At 36.3% G+C, this 20,932-nt stretch overlaps 1 protein-coding gene across 1 annotated transcript in view; it reads left to right on the plus strand.

Moving 5' to 3' along the window:
- IQCM (IQ motif containing M) overlaps nt 1-20,932 on the plus strand; it is a 123,278-nt gene that overhangs the window by 20,817 nt on the left and 81,529 nt on the right. Inside the window, 3 exon segments of the mRNA XM_050710378.1 lie at nt 438-738; nt 6,277-6,367; nt 9,889-9,959. Of these exon segments, the coding sequence (XP_050566335.1) occupies nt 438-738; nt 6,277-6,367; nt 9,889-9,959 (463 nt within the window).

A 20,932-nucleotide genomic window follows, 5' to 3' on the forward strand; every position in this document is an offset into this window, starting at 1 on the left:
AGGCCAATGGTAAGTGACCAGCTGTTAAGTAGGTGTAAAATCTAACCTCATAGTTCTGGGTCAAGGATGGATGGGTTCTTGCCAAAGATTTTCATATTACAGCGCTTAACCTGTATGTAAGGATTCTAGAGTCAGAAGAGGTTTGAAGATCTGAAAACTGCAGCTCAACGTATTAATTTTCCTTTTTCATATTTTTTATTTAAGAACAAACTAATGATTTTTATTGAACAAAATCAACGATTTCTCTTAAATGGAATTAAAACATAAGAAGTTAGATCATATAGCTTCACTTCCTAAGGGAAGTATTGTCAACTTGTGGCATTTCAGAGATAACTTTTTTTCATTATTTTATATCAGAGGCTTGGAGATAATTTAGTGCAAAATAAATAAATTAAAATTATCAGTGTCTTAATAATATATATTTACTTCATCAACAGAAATGCAATGGGTCCATGTCTTCCCAGAAACTTTCCGTGCCTTATTGCAGCTGGGGCTCAAGTCAGACTCCTGTGAGTGCTTCTTCTATTTTGGAAAATGCCAGCTCTTACGACAATGAAGCTTTTGGAATTGAAAGACCAAAAAGAAATTTTCAGCAAGATTCTTGGTTAGAAGAAAGGTTCTACAAGGCACTTGAAAGACCGTTTACTGTAATGTCCAACCGTGCACTTCCTGAGAAAGCTGTCAAACGTTGTAAGGCTTGTATCTACCTGTCTCCACAGTACGCTGTGGAGCAAGAAGGTGAGAAGTCTTTCCTTTCACATGTAATTTTTAAAACAGGAGGAAATTCAGCACTTCACTGTTTGCCCACTGTTGCTTCTTTTGTCATGAGTCCACATTCTTATGTGATTTAACATAAGTATTTTTCTATGTTAGTTAATAGATGTATGCAGATGGTGAGCGTCCTTATAATCTTCTCAAAGTGTGAGCATAGTATAACCTGGTTTATAAGTAATATACACCAGAAAAAGTGCATAGTGAAAAAAATCTTGAGCAGACCTCAATCGTGGAGAGGATTTTTTTTCCTCACCAAAACAAACAAACAAAAACCAAAACTTTTTCTGCAGAAAGCAGGTGATTTAGAGATAAAATATTATAACTGCCAGTTTCTGTCAAAATAGTATATTTTCAGCCAATATTTTTATATGTATTTTCTTATATTTTTATATATCTTTGTTTCTATTGAATATGACCCTTATCCGTTTTGTCACAGTGACTCTCCGAGTCACTCCAATGTTGAAGAATATGGAGCAAGATGTCATGTGAATCGTGTCTGTCCTGTAACATTTATGTGATGTCATATGAATGGTTCTGGTTTGGGCTTACTTTATTTAATTCTGTGATGTGGAAGGGAATGTCACTTTTTGAAGTTAGAGAATTTTTTTTTACTGCAGACCCTAAGCTCTTTCAGGAGCGGACAGATTCTCCACATGTCTCTGCATTCGTTTCTGTTTTGAAAGTCTGTGTGTTCCAGGGCCATCTATTGAAGAAGAAAACCACTATAATAAAGGGAATCTGTAGAAATATTTCCAGCATTTTCAGATCTAGCCAGCTGAGAAGTTTAAAAACTGCCGCTGGTTCTACTTGAACTAAAACAAAACTCATATAGGGCTATAAAGGGCTGTTCTGAAGGAGAGTATCTGTACATCTGATTTTTCCTTTTATGTAGAGCAAATGTTCAAGCTATTCACCACTGAGGAAACTGTTTGCTTTTTGGCAAAAATGCCTTCAAGTTTTACCCCTTTGGCCTTGTCAAGTATTTATTTAGAGATAAAAGGGATGAAACCACTAAATACTGCAAGATATGAACCAAATCCAGGTTCCTGTCATCTGTAACCTTTAGACTTTTATCTGTATTCTGTACAGGTGGCCTAAGTTCCACAATACAATGCAATCTGGCAAGTTCTGAGGGAAAAAAAAAAAATCTTCTTTGCATCGTGATAAAAATGTTGAGAAAGTCTACCTGGCAGTGCTGAAGCCCTAGACTGTTTTTACATTCAGATTTGTTGTTTACTGCTTTTTTTTCTGTCAAGATAGAATGTACCTACCTTTGGCAGATTACACCTCATTTCGAGTACTCTGAATCAAACAGTTTCTCCATAAATATCTGTCTAGATATTTAGATAGATAACTGAAACTAAATTTATTTACTTCAATTTGGATATTTAAACATTTTAGAGTCAAACCACAAATAATAAGGAAAAGTGGAAGAGGCTGCTACTTTGATATGTAGGTGAATATGTAAGTGAATGCTTTGTAAAAAGGTGACATGGTACTTGCACTGACTCATTTCATTAGCTTAAGTGGAAGTCCAGCAAAGAGATGTAGATGAATACCTGTTATTGTATTGAAGTGTGCGTGGTTAACTAGTTCTCTCGAGGCATGAGAGGAAATAAGAGTGTTTCTGCACAGAAAAGGTGGTCTAGGGCAGAGTTGTTTCTAAAAGGAGAATCTCTGAACAACGAAGAAAGGGAAGAAAAGAGCCTGGAATTTCTGTGTTCATGAACACATACTTCCAGTTTTGATACTCTGTTCCTTGGCTTAGTAACACAAACATAGCTTAAATTATCTCCTTTACTGTGTGTCTTTTTGTACTGGTAGAATTGCAGAATGGACAGTATCAGCTCTTCTCTGCCTCAGTTAGAATTCTGTTTCTTTAGTAGATAATGGGCCAGCCAGCTGAGAGATTTCAGTCTCACCCCTGAAGAGTACCTTGTGAAACCATGAATTATAATTGCCAAAGTGAGAAGAGTTATTGGATTGCATCTCTTTCAATTTTTTCTTAATTTGGGAGCCCTTTTTTCTGGAATACAAGGACAGGATAGATACAAACAGGATAGCGTGACCATAATTGTAGTAGCAGACTGTGGTAAACTTTCACGTGCAGCATGAAAACCCTGTTTCCACATGTAGGGCTAGTCTTGAGCTGCTACTGAAGTGAACTCACAAAAAGTTCAGGGACTTCTAACATAAGACATCCTGAGTGTATTTGCTTGCCTAAGTGACTGTTTCAGAAGTTTTGGTGCAATTATTAATCAGAGAAGGACTGGCACAGAATGTGTGAGTAGTCCCATTTTCTTTGCTCTGTTTATAAAACTGCCAAAATTCCATTAAGTGAACTTTTCCCTTAAATAATCAGTCTCATAACTTACAGTAACCTTCAGCACTCACCTTTTTTATATACTTGTGAAATTGGATCTGCTGAGCCTTCCATGATATAATCAGAAATATATAATGCATTAGCATTGTACTTGTTTAACTGCATAAGTACAGGCAAGCAGATTTATTCATTTCAGTTCTTGGTATCTGCAGTCTTTCAGAGTGCTCTCCTCCCCATTAAGTATTTCTAAAGACACTGTTGTTTTTTCCTAAATGTAAGTGGCAGAGAAAACTGTCCCAGGCATGTAATTTCAGTAGTATCTTCTTCCCTTATGACTCATAACTGCTGAAATCAACACAACTTGGGATCTGCTCAGGAACTTCAGTACCTCTTTACCGTTTTCAAATAGTAACATCTGTGCATGTTTATGACTTCATGCTTTGCCTTAGAGTTAGTCTTAGCCAATGTTTCTGGCTGTTAAATGGTCGTACTTTTAGAAAGTAAGGTCCCTGTGCATTGTAAGTAAGAGAGTTATAATTATTGAATATTTCATTGAGCAGAACAGCAGCACTGCTGCAAAATCAGGCCAACGTTTATGAAAACCTTACAGATTTGTTTAGAATTTGCACCATGTATTCTGAAGTAACTTCTTTTTTTTTCCAAGTTTTTATTTTCCACTTTCTTCCTTCATTTAGAGACATTAATGACTCTGGTTTTGAACACCTCTGGGTCTTGCAGACCCATCTATTTCAGCCTGCCATCACCCAGAATGGCTGGCTGAGGGTAAAAGAAAGACAGAGGTGAAGAAATAAGTTGGCTTGAAATTAGGTAGTGAGAAAGAGATAGCGGATTCAGTGAATGATAGTGACCTAAAATACTCCTTGTTTAGGAGATGGCTGGGAGGGAATCTCTGTCAGAGGAAGCCTGCAACCATTCTTGCTTGTTTTTATGCAACTGTATATTAGTATAGAGGCAATATAAAAGAAATATATTAAAGGCCAATTACACATAGTCTTGATGGAACTTTTGTCATCGCCTGCCACTGTATCTTGTGCATTACTTAGTATCAGCATGGTTGATCTTTCAACAAACAATACAATGAAGAAATTTTCAGACATGAAAACTGCAGACATGAATCTGCAGTCTGGCAGGACTGCTGGTTTTGGTATTCTAGACAAAGGGCAATTATACTGCATCAGTTTCTGGAATCCTATCAAGGTAATTATCTGTGTCTGACTGTACTCCATCACTATCTTGCTCTACATCTGTATATAGTGTATTCAAAGTTTTGTGGCATCTAGGTATAGCAAATAAATGAGCTATCTTTCAAAGCTCAAAGTGCTAATAAAACTGTGAAGTATGAAATGAAAGTGCCAAAACGTGAGAAAGACGTTGCAAACTTGCATGCAAAGAGGAAAGACTGTATCAACTGGAAAAGCCGTTAGATTAACACTAATATTAAGGCTTATAAAAGATGTGTACCTGGCATTCAGAACAGTAGCACTGCATGCTAGGCAAGTTGAAAGATGTGCTGTAAAGCATTTTTTGTACTTGATGATACATAAAGAAATCTTGAAAGCTTTATGCCAAAGAGAGAATTTTTCTGCTTGGGTTCTACATTTGAAATTCATATTTTCCATGGAAAATTCTCTGTTGATTGAGGAGCTAATGATATGTTAATAATCAGAAGCTCAAAGAGACTGAAAGTTGTACAACTCAGAGGAGATGGGGTTTAGGGTCATTCTAAGACAAACATTACAGTGTTTGTAAAAATGCGTAAACTTATTGAACACAAAACTAGGGAAATAAAGAGAAGTCCAGAAATATGGAGCCCACCTAAGTCCCCCTGTGGATTATGTGAATTTACTTACAGCATTGAAAGTGAAAAAAATGTTATACCTGTCTTAAATCAACGTATACACATTGTAAATGCAAGAGAAGAATGATCTCTGAAATCAAAGTGATATATTACGAAGTACAAAATATCAGGGGGGACTTATACTTCTAACTAGGTACATATCAAGATACCAGCACTGTTCCTGGGGGTTTGGCACTCCACCTACTGGAGATCCATCATTTGGTGGTAATTTTTTCTGTCTGATACTTGAGTGTGGGAAGACTGCACGGGCATGTTGCCAGGCTAACAGGAGCGAGCTGTTACTGGGTGGAAATTGCATGTGCTGCACTGCATCTGCTGCAATGAATTGAGAGGAGCTCACAGGATCTGTTGGAGTTGGCTGATTTCTGGGCTAGTCTGATTTTTTCTGCCTGTATTTTTTATTTTCAAATTACAGCTCATGCTTGTCGTATTCCAGTTTGCTTTTCTGGAATTAAGGGACCTAATTTGTTTCTTTCACGTGTTTTGTATCTCTCTGAAAAGTATGGATGTTTGCAAGAGAGAGACTTAAATAATGATCCATTTGCCAGTGTGTTGTACTGGTCTGGTGGGGCTTGGAGGAATGAACATTCTCAGTTCTACTTTGCCTGTAATGCACTGTGTTATGATTACATGGGTACTAAAAGAAACAGTTTCCAAATTCCTCTGCTTTTGAGGGAGCACAGTACAAAATGGAAAGCAGCACACAAAAAAATATAATTAAAAAAGAAATAGAATATGTTAATTTGGGGAAGTAAATACTGAGGGAACTATTTTACTTTTTTAAGAAAAACTTGTGGAGGGAGAGGACAAGTGAGGGAAAAAGAAACGGTACTTACATAGTGTATGTATTTGAAGTCTATTGAATGTTTTTGCTATCTTTGGCTCTTCTAAAACAATTGCTCTATGTGTACATTCCTAAAAAGATCTTTTTAAAAGCAATTTTTGTGCTTAAAACTGTTTAGTTTTCACCATGGTTGTGAATATAAAACAGAGCTGTGTGGAGTGTGTGGTCCACTTGCATAATGGTTTGGAGTCCAAAATTAATCGCAGAGTGACATTGGAGAGAATGTCTGTTTGCAGTATGTGCATATGTTTGTAGTTTCCCTGAGAAATTTCTCATACTCTTCTTTACTGTAAAAAAAAAAAAAAAAAAAAAAAAAAAAAAAAAAAAAAAAAAAACAGCAATAACAAAAACGTAATGACTTGGTGTCTCTCTTGGCTTTCTTGGGCTGGCTGTGCTTATACATATACAAATGAATATATACTAAATCTTTTTTAATATTACTTACCTTTTTCATAGAGAGAATAAGTATAACTGAGTTGTTGTCTGGGATTGACACAGTAAGTAGAGCTCTGAAGAATGAGAAAAAGGAGAAATTTTCATCTCTCAGGTAAGACATGGGAGAGGTAAACTATTACTTGCTTTCCTTCTCAAAGGCAAATAAAGAAGTTCACGTTCTCTTTTTACAGACTATATGTTATACTTGCTGTAAATTTCATACTGCAAATTCTTTGAGAAATTACAGAAATTTGTTTTCTGTAGGTTCCAGGAAAAATGTTCTGTAGTTCTGTTTGATTTCTTGTTTATTTTTATGGAGTTCTGTAGTGCCTCTTGAATAGGTAGATCAGTCCCAAGATCTCACTGAAAAATGCAGGAGAAGCTATTTTTCTGATGATATACTTGAAAGGGTTGTGCAGCATTGGAATAAGCTGCCCTGAGATGCGGTCAGGTCACCATCCCTGGAGGTCTTAAAAAAATGTGTAGATGTAGAACTTAGTAGCATGGTTTAGTGGTGGTCTTGTTAGTGTTGGACTAGTTGATCATAGAGGTCTTTTCCAACCTGAATGATTCTGGCCCAGTACATGAGTGGTGACCTTGGACGGAATGGTGATCTTTTTTACCGCAGGCCCAGTTCTGCTCCTCAGTGTGAACTTTTCTCTTCATTCTATTCTGATCAGCACGGCCTAATCGTTCCATGGCACATTTCTCCCTTGTGGCAGTACCACCTCTTGTGAACAGACACAGACCTGGGCTGTGCAGCTCCTAACTAAGTGTTTACTCATGGCTGCAGCCCATGTGTGTGAACACATGCCCACGTGCTAACATGAGTAATGGAGCACAGTCTTAGCACACTACGGATATTTATTTGCCATCTTGGAAGATACTTTGCAAGCTGAATCTTCCCAAAAGTTGCTTTATGCTTTTGGTAGTTTTGAAGATTCCTCAAACATCCGTATTATCATTTCAAACACCTTTCTAATAATAATACCTCAAAACCGTTGACAATACCTTCCTTTTATCATCTGAATCCTAGGACTTTAAGGAACACTCTTGGTGGAAGATTTTCAATTTCAATTTGAGATTGAAATATTGGTAGGAGAATATAGAGATCTAACTGTGTAGTCTTACAGACTTATTTTATCTATTTCACAGGGTAATTATATTTGCCTTGGAATGAGTACAATGAGTATGGCTGCTCACAGGAAATGTTTCAGCTGTATCAGTGAGCTTTGGCTGCTTGTTTCCACATATCCTCAAAGGGAGACAAAATTGCAGTTTATGAAACACTTTTCATTTGCTCCTGCTTCCCAAAAGAACAAACCTTAATATAATTACTAAATTTTTTATGTGATGATTTTGCAGGGTTTCCACTACTTAGTATCCCCTTTGCTCCCCCCACTTTTTGTGTGCATGTGGATAGAAAGGAGAAGCGGAATCATAAAGCATAAAACAAAAAAGGCCACTAGAAAGCAGAAAAAGCAGGGGAAGGATGGTCATGAGCAAATGGATGTTGTATTGAGGTCTATAATCCTGAATATTTTTGACTACTTTGAGTTTACTGGCATCTTTGTGACAACAGATTGCAGACAACCCTGCTTTATTGGAAATTTGTCTGTATGCCTGTTACATTCTCCTATTCTTGTGGTTGTATTTGCACCTTCTAATGTGTTTTTTAAGTGAAAATACTAACATTACCTAGATACTTGAAGGGCACACATTACAATTGTATATATTTATTTATTTAAATGTCGAGACCTGCCTGGAAATAAAACTGGTACTGTCCCACCTTAATAAGTAGTGCATGAACATGAACCCTTAACTTAAAATTGATGGAAAATCCTGTTTGGAATTTCTCTTTTGCCTTCTCTTACAGAAGGCTCTATGATTCTTCAGAATAGCAGGAAAGCTCATTTAGTCTCCCAAAGTCCTTGTGAATTTATTTATGGTTCCAGCGGTGGCACTCCCAAGAAAATTAAATTATAGCTGTACTTCTGATTTCATCTTGTATTACTTTCAGTGTAATCTCTTTTCAGCCTGAGTATCTCAAGTAACCACCTTTTCCTTCATACTTAAAATTCAGAAACAATTTAAGATCAGCTTGCTGATCACTGCTGGAGTGTATTATAAAGGAACATGAAAGTTTTAAAACTAAGATGTATAATCTGGATTTTATTTTTGGAAAGTGTAACGTAGCTCAGTGATAAAGCAGAATTAGGTGCTATGCTTCTGAATGATAACGGTTTCCTTGGTGGCTGTTACAAGATATTGGGATAAACAAGAGGGTAAGTACCTTTAACACTGATGAAATCTTACAAACCTCAAGATGTAGCTTTCTATATATATTGGATCCTATATCTTGATATTATGAACACGAATTTGGCTATTAAATAAATAAAAAGAAAAATACAATTTTGTATGATAGCATACCTAAATACCAAACTCAATTACATACATGAGTTGTGATAGTGATTTTCTTTCCATGAGTTTCCTATTCATCTTTCACAAATACCTGGATCCTTGGTTGCACAGCAGGTCTGGAAAAAACATGCTCAAGTTTTAAAAACACTTGGTGTTGCTATCATCTGTGGCAGTTCCTGATAAGCTCATTTGCAAGCCAGAGCTGAAAATGAATGTGTTTATCCCATGGAGGCTCCTGTGGTTGTTTGTAATTTCACAACAGTTCTAGAAACTGGCCATGGGAATAAACTTGCTTCCCAGTGTGAGCAAGTTTTCTGTGCCCAGCATTATGCAAAACTAACTATAGTTAAGCAGCTAGGTTAAAACATTTTAGAGAAACATATTTATGTTAACATATTTATATATTTAATGGAGCCCAAAAGCACAATCTCCCTGACTAAATAAAAGTTCAACGAACAGGTGAATTGTTCTCATGAACACTGAGTAGTTTTCAGTAATTGATTTTTCTGGTAGAATATACTTTTTATTTCTGAAATTATTCACTGTGACAGCTACATACAACATTGTTTTAATGGTAAGATAAATGAAACATCTGGAACTGATGGAATTATTCTGCAGAGCAGCCCGTGAACAGATGAGCAGACAGATTGGCATGACTATGAAGAGGCAGAGGCCAGAGGAGCCTGCTCCCACCCATTCAAAAGAGAAGGAAGCTTCACAGAAGTCATTCTTGTCTCACTGATGCCTGTTAAAGTAACAGCTACAGTGTATCTGTGGGCAATGCTGCTTGCGCAGACTTTACCAATACAGATAAATTTGTATTTTCCAGTTCTACTGTAGAAAATATTTGTTTACTTTCATTCTTTGACTTTCATAGTCACAATACCGAGTGACAGCTAATTGCAATCACAATGACAGAAGTCAGTCTGTGAAGAACTAGAATGAAGCTATTTATTTTCTATTATCACAAAGCAGTTTTTAGGTTATAATGATTTTTAAGCACATCTTAAAAGCACAGCTATTTTGGAAATTAAAGACTCTTCAATTAGCAGGTTCCCAACCCAAAAGCTACTGTTTATTCAAATGGTTCACTTAGACTTTTAAGTGTTTAAAAACATATTTCAGAGTGATATTTTACACAATATGAAAGTTTAGTTTGCAATGTGATCTTCTAGAAATAGAGACCAGATTATTATTTTATTTTTTTTAAAGCAGATCCTTGGATTCACCCAGTGCTTCTCCTAGGCCATGCGATATTCCTGGGTTTCACATCACACACAAAGGTAAAGAGGCATAAATCCCATTGTGGTGCAGAGAGTAGATAATCTATGTATATTAGGAGTATTAGGAAAAAAAATTACCTTTTAGGTTGGTTGTTTTCTTTGTTTTTGAGAGAGGTATTTTCAAAGAACAATCCTCATGATGAGTATTTTCTAATGTTCTGCAAAACTTGAAAATGTTTAAAACAATGATGGTAGACCAATTTAGATGTTTTTTTTTGTAAATTTCAGGTTTTATTTGTAAATCCAATTATCTCAGGGACAATACTCTGTATTTATCTCCTAACCCTTTCCCAGTGAACAGGGTTTACTACTTTACGCGAAACCTTTATGCTCTAGCCTTCAAAGCCAAAGTGAAAGATGTCTTACTGTGTTTTGCTGTGTGCCATTACACGTATTTCTTTGTACACATGAGCATGTACTAAGAACTTGTCTGACTGACTGTACTGCTATGAAGTCCCATTCTTGAGCAATTCTGGCATGCGTCAACTCTCTTCCAAACCTTACTTGGATACTCAGATACCTTATCACTGTCAATCCAAACAGTCAAATGGCCTGGCCACAGTCTGCCCCCCAGGGACATAGATACTGGCCTGAAATCTTGACTGATGTTGTGCTGGGTCTATCTGGGATGGAGTTAACTTTCCCTGCAGCAGCCCACACAGTGCTGTGCTCTGCACTCGTAGATGTTTTTTCCGGTGTATGGCATGTGGCACTAGTTCTGCTCTGTGATCCTGAAGCCTAACATGTTTCTGTCTGCTTCAGCCTTGGTTCTTGATCCTGACTTTTGGATCTTTGTCCTTCTATCCTACACTCTGTCCCAGCTGTTTCTTGCTGCCAAACAGCCTGCCTAATAATACCGCGGCAGCCTTCTTTGTTTGGCATCCCCACTTTGCAGGATGGATCTTTTGACCCTCATCTGGGCCTTGCCTTTGCCACTGACTGCTTGAATCCTGACTTTTGCTTTTATTAGCTTGTCACTGGCCTGAGCTGCTATAGTAGAAGGGCCAGCTGAAAGACTGAACTATTCCTCCATGCAAACTCACTAAAAATAATGTGATAGCAAGAGATTTGCCGTTAAAGTTCCTGATGCAAAATTGGAGATGTAATACTTTTGAGACCTAAGGAACTTAATCAGTTTCATCTCTTTCAAAGGGCACTGAGAAACAGGTAAAAAGATTTGACTTGTGAAAATAAGACACTCATCTGACCTGAATTTTCCTTGATAAACAGAAACAATAACAAAAATGCGTTTGCCATAAATGCCTCTTAGGGCTTTCACAGACTTAACTGGGCTCTGAATCATATTAGTCACTAAACATTTTCTTAATCTACTGCACTTAAAAGTCCCCAGGCAGTCTGTTACTAGCAGCAAAATGATCTGTCTGCTCTGATCTTCCCCTTTTCTCTGCACTCTAGAGACTTGGTGTAAGGAAATGCAAGGCTGTGATAAAAACAATGGATTCTGAAACAATCAAGTATTGAGAATGAGTTAACATCCATGCCTTCTGTTTAGGGCTTTTACACATTTCAAAATCTAAATTTTCATGCAAGCAGACAAAAAAGAGATGATTTAAGGTACTATCAATAGGATACTGCTGTCTCAATGAACAGGAATGTTTAGAGTATATCCACAATGTGTTTTACCAATATTGTTAAAAATGGCAAAGAAAGGCGCTGAAAAGCTTTACCTGTTTGCTCTTTAGGATTAAATTGCAGTATGGCCACTTGTCTTAAACTCACTCAGCAGCAACCTATGGTTGTCCACCTCCCCAGGTCAGATCAGGAAGAGAGTAGCTCTCAATTATGGTTTGTGTTTTGCTCCTCCCTCTATTACAGGGAGGAAGCAATCTGTTACTGTCTATTCAGCACAGGATTACTTTTCCATCCTAGCTGGCCCAGATCTGCTGGCCAGCAAGACTGGATATCCTGCTCCAACCATTCATGCTGTGCACGTCTACTCTCTGATGAAGGGTAGAAACCTTTGTGGTACCAGTGAGAGAGATGAAATGCTACTCAGTGGAACATAAGAATGTGAGACAATATTGCAAAAAATTCTGACTGTGCTTTTGAAAAGACATACTTGTTTTTACTTTCAGATATTGTCATATTTGGTTCTTTGAACTGATATATGTGAGCAAGCCCTAGAAGTGTGCAAAATCATTGATTTCGCTATGCAAATGCTTGCAGATTAGATTGCAGTGCAGGGGTCATGAATGAAAAGAGAGAGAAACATAATCTAACAGCATATTTTAAAACAAAATAGCTGATTATTTTATTGGTATTATTTGTAGATTTATTCTATTGGTAGTGAAAGTTGAGGCTGAGCATCAGCTCAGCTATGTGATGAAGTTTGTTACACATCTTTATAAGACAGCCCCATAATTATACCCTTGCAATATCTGCCAAAATAGTGATTTCAAATAATATATTTTAAAAATCTATTTAATGTTTTCTAATATTTTTATTGCATACATTTGTAAAAATATTTTTGTTTGGTTTTGTTTACTAAAAGAACACAAACTGCAAGTTAACACCCTTCTTGAGCTAAAAGTGCTTCTTTCCTTAGGTTTAGTGGATTTTGTCATGAAGAACTAGGAACTGATAAATAGTGATGGAAATGGCTAGGAATATAAAAAATATATATTTTTTTCTAATAATTTATTCAGTGATTAGTGTCAATATTCTTCAAACCACATTCAAGCAACTGTCAGACTATCTGAATACCTAAGTCTTCAGTAAAAAACAGTAAATTATTTGATGAAAAATGTCAGGATTCATTCTAAAATGTTTTAAGCAAATGGCATTAGTCCAGCTGTCTTGTAAAGTAAGAGGGCCAGAGCTTTTTCCGTATCTTCTGGGAATAAAAATTGACTAATTTTGTAAATGTTTGTACAGATTTGGTCATATTCCTCTGCGTCTGAACTGCATATTAAATTGTGAATATAATCATTCCTCTTGTAGAAGAGGCTGATATATTGTTAAGAAAGCTAAATAATTCATTCAATTAAAAATATGAGAAAGAGCTTGAAGACTATAGACAAACATCAGTTCTTGTACATTACCATGTTTGTGTGTATATCACTACATAAAAACACACTTGAACTCCTGACATCTATTGATCCACTTTGCTTACAGATACAGCTTATATGTGTAGTACAGAATTAATATGATCCATTTATTTGTTAATGCCAAATAAGTATCAGCCTACCTTTTTTCAAATAATAAGAAGAGTAATGGTCACTGATGGCCTCTGAGCTTATTGATATAGCTCCTTACACTATTTCCATGACCCTGTTAGGGTTCATACTGCCATCTTGCGTGACAGAGAGGCGACATATTTATGTCATTATTTCTTGGTGGCAGTCTTACTCCGGGACTCTGGAGAGACATTCCACAAGCAGAGACAAGGGGAGAGGAATAGAAGTGCTTCTTTTGCTGTCCTCTACCCAACATTGCTAAATAAAGTTCATATAAGTGATAGGTTACAGGGGAACTAGATGGGATTAGGGCCATGTAAACTGCGAAGTAGCCTGATTCTTTTCTTTTGGAGGTCCACTGTGACCTGCAAGAGCCTAAGCAGCTTGCAGGTTGGCCTGTAGTCTGTTTTTCGTTCCTCCTTCTCTCAGCAAAAGTCTGAATTTTTTGAACAGAACTCTGATACTGTCTTCTCTTTTTCTGCTATAAGTTATTCCTCATATAAAGGTGGTTGAATGCAGAATATTTCTCTTTCAGTGAGCTAGATAGTTAAAGGCTGAGTTAAATCAAGGGTCTAGCTTATCTCCATCAGCCAAAAACAATCCAAGCCAAAGGAACTGATGACAAATATGTGAAAAATCAAACATATTTGATGATGAGGAAATAATGCCAGAAACCTTGCACTGACTTGGTTCATCCTTATTCATGAACAGAGATGAGTCACAATCAAGCATTGGCTTGAACTTAGTTCAGCTTTTTCATTCTGTTGCCCACCTCTATTTCTGTCTTATGGAATAATGATTTTCTAGAAGAATACGAGGAGGAAAGTTGGAATTCAGCTTTTGTCTAGGGGTTGTTTTCTTTGTTTGTTTGGTTGGTTGATTGGTTGGTTTTGATTTTGTTGTTGTTGATTTGTTTTTAAGATGCATATGTTCAACAAAGAGAACTTCAGATTCAATAATTGAAGTTTCTTTTAAGTAGCTGTAAACGGGGCATTGTAATGGAAAAGTGTTGACTGATTTTGATGGGAAGGGCTGGTAACAACATTCATTTTGCCCATTTTTGCAAAACCATGGCTAAAGAAAGACTCACTGAACATATTAGCAGCACTCTTAGTAATGTGTGAGGTGTTTCAAGAAAGCCAGTTAGTTTATACTTAGAAAATGTAATGCTGTGATTGGAACACATGCAAGACCACCTAGTTTTTATGGTTGGACTTGCTCAATAAAGTAATACTGCAGTCTCCATAGCAGTTCATCCTGGATAACAAAGCCTGGTTCAGGTCCTTCACCTTTCTTTTACTGAGTTAAAATAGTGTACTTCTTCCAAGTCACTGTTCATGTATATAGCTGGTAGTCGATAGAAAAAAGAATCTCAGAAGCCATATATATCTAAATTTTTGCCAAACCTATATTTTCCACAAATAGATCCTCTATGAAAAAACACGTTAATATTAGCACTTCTGAATGCACTGTTGAAAAATATCTTTTACAGGGAAAGTCATTTTTTCTCTTCTGGCTTAACAGATGACACTAATAAGAAATCTGCTGTCTGAATAAAAGACTTGGTGCAATAAAGGCCAGAAGCTGAAAGGCCAAGTGTTGGATGGTACTGCATTATCTATGACAGCTGAACAGTTTTGAAAATCTGATCTTTAGAGCTGAAGGACTGCCAAAAGATGGAGGCCTTAGTATGTGACTTGGGTTCACTTCTAAACAGGATTTGTTGCAGAATCATACTGCATCCAAAGTTCACTCATTGTGAAAATATCTGCACCCTCTTTTTCCCCTTTAAAGGGACACTGGCTAGTTGCTGGGCTTCAGCAGCAGCATAAGTCTAGCTCTAATTCTCTTGTGTCACCATTTTAGGTAATCTATAGTCAGTCACACCTAGGTAGAATGGAAAAAAAAAATCATTTTTCCAAGGCTGGGATTCAATTTGAGTCCTCAATATAAATGGGTTTTTAAGAAACAATCAAATTACTCCTGTCTGCTTCAGGCACATTTACCTAATTTTTTCTTATTGTATAAGAGAAATGACCAATTTTTCTGTCAAAAAAAAAGAAAAAATAGTGTCAGATGAAGATATGTGATCATTTTTAGATTCCATTGTAACTGGCTTTTCAATTATGTGCTCCTAAAATGCTGGGGTTATTGGTAATTAACACTAGAACAAGTATAATTTCAAGCCATCTAGCACAATTTGTGGGTGTTATGTTTTATGATGGCTCACTTCCATCTTATAAGAGGAAATTTGGGAACCAGCTATTTTTCTTGCTTGATTCAACACAGCTAATGGTCATACATCTACCAGAAAAAAAAAAAAAAAAACCAACACACTTGTTTAATAACATAAAGATACACAGCTGATGGGGCTTTTTCATGGGAAAGCATGTGAAACATTGATTCATTTCATAAAGGAGACTGTTAGCTGGAAATAAGTTTTGAAGGAAGGAAAGGAGAAAACCCACCCATAGTGCTGCAAATAAAGAGTGCATTTTCAAATAGAGCTCGAATCATGAAATAAAAAGGTGAGGAGATTTCACGTTACAAGACAGAACAATCTGACCTTTATGAAAGATATTCACACGATATATTGCTCAGGCCCTTTGATGTTTTGTTGATACAATCAAAGGCTTTTACGAGCAAATTAGAGGTAGCTTGATTTTGAGGCCTTTGAAAAAATGAGATCGGTTTGCAGCAGTGATAAAATAGTCTTCTGCTCTCCTGACCAAGGCCACGGTTGTTTGAACTACGGTCTTTATTCTTTCCTCTTTTTCTTCTGCCCTAGAGTTATTTCTTGTATTTCTGCATTACAGCTTAATAGAAAAGCTTCACTGATTGGAACAGAGTTTGTTTTGGGGACTACAGCTTTGTATGTATTTCTAAAGGTTTTACAGGCAATCTTTGAGTGCTGCTATATTTTTAGTAGTCCTCTCGCATGCCTATTACATACAGGGCTGAACAATAGTAATTACTGCACAAATACCAAGGTCCCAAAGTAGTAACATTTACTTCAGGGAAGAGCTGCTGTGAAAAAAAGAACCCATGGTGACAAGAGAAGGGGAAGGAGGGAAGGAAAACTGCAGTTCAGAGATTTTTTTCTGAGGGAACATAATTCATTCATGTGTATACAAGATTCTTTTCCCTGTTGTTTGCATTTTCACTGCAATAAAATAGGCCTAAGGAAGTGCCTTGTGGGCACAAAGTGAGTTCTTTAATGAAAGGGTTTATATGGCTGAGGTAAAGAATGGCCATGAAATAGGGTATCACTGGGTGGTTGGAAATGAACTGGATCTGCTACACAAAGGGATGAAGGGGGAAGATTAGCTGGTAGGATCAGGACAGGGCATTCAACAGAAGACCTACAAGGTGTAGCAGGAGAGATCTGAAGAAGTGTGAATAAAAACACGGTATCTTTTCTGAACTGGAAGTTTTAGGGATGTCTTCAATTAATGTCCCCATGACAGTACAATTTTAATGAAGGACCCCTAGGATATTAAGATGTGTGCTGGTATAACTTGTGTTTTGTTCACTGAAATTGTAAATCCAGTATTGCTTTGATGAAGGTGGGCCATTGTAGCAGCATAGTATTTTCATCATTAGTAAGCACTAGTTGTATGCAATGGAAAACTCTATATTTTTTTTTTTTGGGGGGGTTGGGTGTTATAGAACTGTTACAGAACAAGAACTGCTCATTTTATTAAGGTTTTCCTTTTTTTTTTTTTTTTTTTTTTTTAGAAATGGAAGTTTTCTTGAGAATATATCGCTTTTTAAGGGTTTACTTTGTTTTTGCCAAAAAGCTTTTTTTTTCTGTCACCTTCAAGTTGTAAAAAGTATTAGTGAAAAAAATAAAGACTGAGAAAAAGTCATGTTTCTTTTTCTCCCAAAATGTCAAGAAGTAAAGATGATAGGACATTTGTCATTGATTTTTCTCATTCTAACAATTCACATATCGTTCTTTCATATGTTATGCAGTCCAGACCTCAAACAAACTTTTCTAGACATTTCTGTGTACTTGTTATTCTGTGTACATATTCTCAAGCATCTAGAGACAGCTCCAGTGCCTGGTTCAGTAGACCAAATCATCACTGAACTCTGGAATTAGGTGGGGAAAAAAAGGTCAGTGGGCTTTGCAACACCTTTCATTTTAAACAGGATTGCTCTGTAGATCTTCATCATCCCATGGTTAACTAGTGAAGCAAAAGTCATCACACACACAGACATATGCACAACCTCATTTCCCCCCCAAATTACAAAACCCTATTTGCAAATGCTATATGGGAATCCTAATTATAATTAGATTTCCTCTATTCAGATTGAAGACTCCATTCTTTTCCCTTGGGAGGTGTGGGTAAGCTAACAAAGCAGCTGAACTGGGTGAATAACTCTGATATTATAGGCACTTGAAAGAAACCTCAGGATTTCTAGTGCACAGAAATAAAGCTGATGAGACCATCACATGATATAAACACTTAATATTCTCCTTAACACAAGCAGGAAATGTGACTAAATTTCAGACGTATTCTTGAATTACTCTGGTTTTCTAAGCACATTTGAAATGTGTTGCTTGTAAACAAACCTGTTCTCTGGGTTGGATAACTGGACAAACACATGCATTGCTGATTCTTCAAAGTAATTACTATTAATTCCTACTCTCATTCTTGATTCCAATGTTTAGGAAGAGTTTAAGGATGTATAATTTCAGCATATCTTCTTCTTTTTTTGACCAAAATGTAAAATGCAGTCTGAAATGTTTACGAATTGAAATATGCTTAGAAAAAAAACAAACACATCTTTAGGTGAAAGTAAATTTATTATAACTCCAGTATGAGCCCACTCAGTTGCAATATATACCAGCTTTGCCACCAGACATTTTTATCAGAGTTTGTGTGAATCAGAGAGCACCATAATAGAAAGTTCAGTGTATTTTTATGGATGTTTATTTCAAATATTTCATGCATGCAGATGTTTTCAACATAAGCTGGCAAAAACATTTTAAATAAAATGTGCAACAATGCAACTACCTTTCCTAAACAAAACAAGGTTGTTCTGTTTGCTTGTTAAGTCAGCTTTAGCAGTTCCTAGAAATGTCATTTATTAAATGTCAGGCTAATTACTTGTAATATCAACCCTGAAAAGCAGACCTTTGTGAGTGCACTTTCAGAAGCTTTTTCTTCCTATTCACAGTCTGTCTGGTACATTTCTGGTGAGCAAATTGATGTTTTCACAAAGATACTAATCTATTTTCTAAAGATGTATCTTTGTTTAGAATATAGAAGGATGTTTCATGATACTTTAATGAAAAGAAATGAATATATTCTTAATTTAAATAACCAGGTTTTTAAAACCTGGCTGTGGTATACAACTGATGAATTCTAGCAAATACCCTGTGTCTGGCAGGGACCAATACTTCTTCTGTGGGAAGAAGGGGTTGGTTTTTTTCTACATACTTGCCCTTGCTGCTGAACCTGACACAAGAAGTACAATTACTGCAAATTCAATAGCTATTTCTATACTGTGAATCATTACATCTTACATTGGCCACTTGGCACTGAAATTGTGTTACCAGTAGTAGCTGTGATATTAGAAAGAGTAACAGATCTGCTTTTTTTGAGGAAAAGAAGTTAGCAGAAAGAAAATAGTTTTCAGTGTTACTAGTGCTTTGTCTACAATGACACATCAATCAGTAAAAATGAAATGAAAGCTATGAATCAGTAGGAATATAAGAAATGTACTAAGAACCTCTATACTATCTAGACTAAAAAAAAATTTGCATTAGAAAATTATTGCGTTTGAATACTCTTAACAAGCTCTGAAGTAGCTTAAGTATAAATCCGCAAGGGAAAATGAAGATGAGCCCTGTCATGGTGCGTTAGTTGAATCTAGTTTACATAGATAACCATAAGATAAAAATGCAGCAGTCCAAAGGAGCTAGCATAGGTTGAAAGTTGAAACTGGAAGTGGAAAAGGCTGAGACTTGGAGGTGAAAGAGCTTGGGAACAGAAGCAGTAATTTTTGAATTATGGTGGCTGCTGTACCTACGTGGGGGCACAGGTAGTTCCCATTCTGTGAAGTTGCATTGTCCATGTCAAAAAAAGACAAGGAAATGTAACGTATTCAAAAACTGGACCAAAACTGGAGGCTAAGAAGTCAGACTTCAGTAATGTTTAGGCATGTAAAAATGAAGTCTGAGCCCTGAACATTTTAGGAAATCCTATCAGGTTTTGATTGTTCTATTGATCTGCCTGGAAGTTGAGTTCTTAGGCTGCTCAAAATCCAAGTAGACATCTGAGATTTTGTTTACTTATAAAGTTTGCCTCAAACAAATTATGTATCAAGGAAAAAAGTTAATTGGCAAGATTAAGTTCAGATTAAGTTTTGAAAATAAAAATAATTTGCAACAAAGAAATCTATTAGTACAATGCATGTTTAAATATTACAAATTTCTAATGTGATCTTGAATGCTCTTATGTTACCTGAGAATTTAAAAGATAACTTTATGTTCATTCTGGAATATCTAGTGACTTTCTTGCTGCAATGAAGTTGTATTTAGTGATTCTTGTATGTGTATGTAAGCACTTACTGTATGTATACATAAATATTTATAAAACAATTACATTAATTTATATAAAATTGCATTACAATATCCTAATTCTGTTATGCTGTCAGTCACCAGAGACATATAGAAAATACTTATTTTTTGGTGAGGAAATTTATTTAAATGTAATGAACATTGTATTGTAGACAGGGATTACAATCACATATTTGGTGCTCTGATGAGCCCCAGTCTTATTTGTGCTATCCTGTCAGTGTAAAAGATGTCAAAGTGGATATAAACTTCAATCTCATGCATTCTATGACTGAATTCACGGATAAAATTGAAATACTTTGAATTAATTCTCCGGCACTAACTCATTAAACTCGTGCCCCCCGCCCCCCATTTAAATTATACATATACTTAAACAATGAACTGCTAATTCTATCATCCAGCTAATAATTGCTTGTAAGCACTATAGATTAAATCTGAGCGTCCTATTTAAAAAGACATTAGCTAGCTGTGAGTTTTCATTAACTGCCTCCACTTCCTTTCCAATGCACTTATTTCTGGGTTGAAATAGTAACTGGGAAAAAGTGCTTTTGGGAGAAGCTTCATTTAAACACTTTTTTTTTCTCATCTGTTTGTTGGATCACATAGAAATATCTTTCACAGGATTCCTGTGACAACCTTTGACTTTAAAAAAGGTCTGTGGAGGTTAAAAGGGCTTGTCTGACCTTCCTGAAATGTTCTTTATGGGAAGAGACTAGATAAAAGTGCCTGAGATCAAAACGGGCCATGATCAAATTCAGAAGTGATATTAATTTGGGACCTGAGAAAGCTCAGTGTCAGAGAACTTGAGAAGGTATAAAGAACAGGAATTTATTTCTTTTTTAAACTGAATTATGACTTACTGGCCCCTGGAACTGCAAAGTGATATAAACTCATTGTTTTTTCCTCACACACTTTTTTTTTGTTGTTGTTATTGCTTATATTTATTAAGTTCTCAGGCTGCAAGGTAGATGGTTTTGTGCATAACGGAAAAGCACTTTGCTGAACAGTGGGAAAAAACAATCTAGCAGAGAGCTCCAGCCCGTTCCAGTCTCTGAATGTCTCTGCATCAGGATATTTGCCTGCAGTCATTACACAACTCCTTTATCTTTCTTACCTAGCTATATCAGGCATTCTTCATGTATGACTTCATTTGGTAGACGAGGGATTAATGCAAAGAGAGGCAATAG

Source organism: Cygnus atratus, chromosome 4 (genome assembly GCF_013377495.2).
Source record: "Cygnus atratus isolate AKBS03 ecotype Queensland, Australia chromosome 4, CAtr_DNAZoo_HiC_assembly, whole genome shotgun sequence".
Taxonomy (NCBI): Eukaryota; Metazoa; Chordata; class Aves; order Anseriformes; family Anatidae; genus Cygnus; species Cygnus atratus.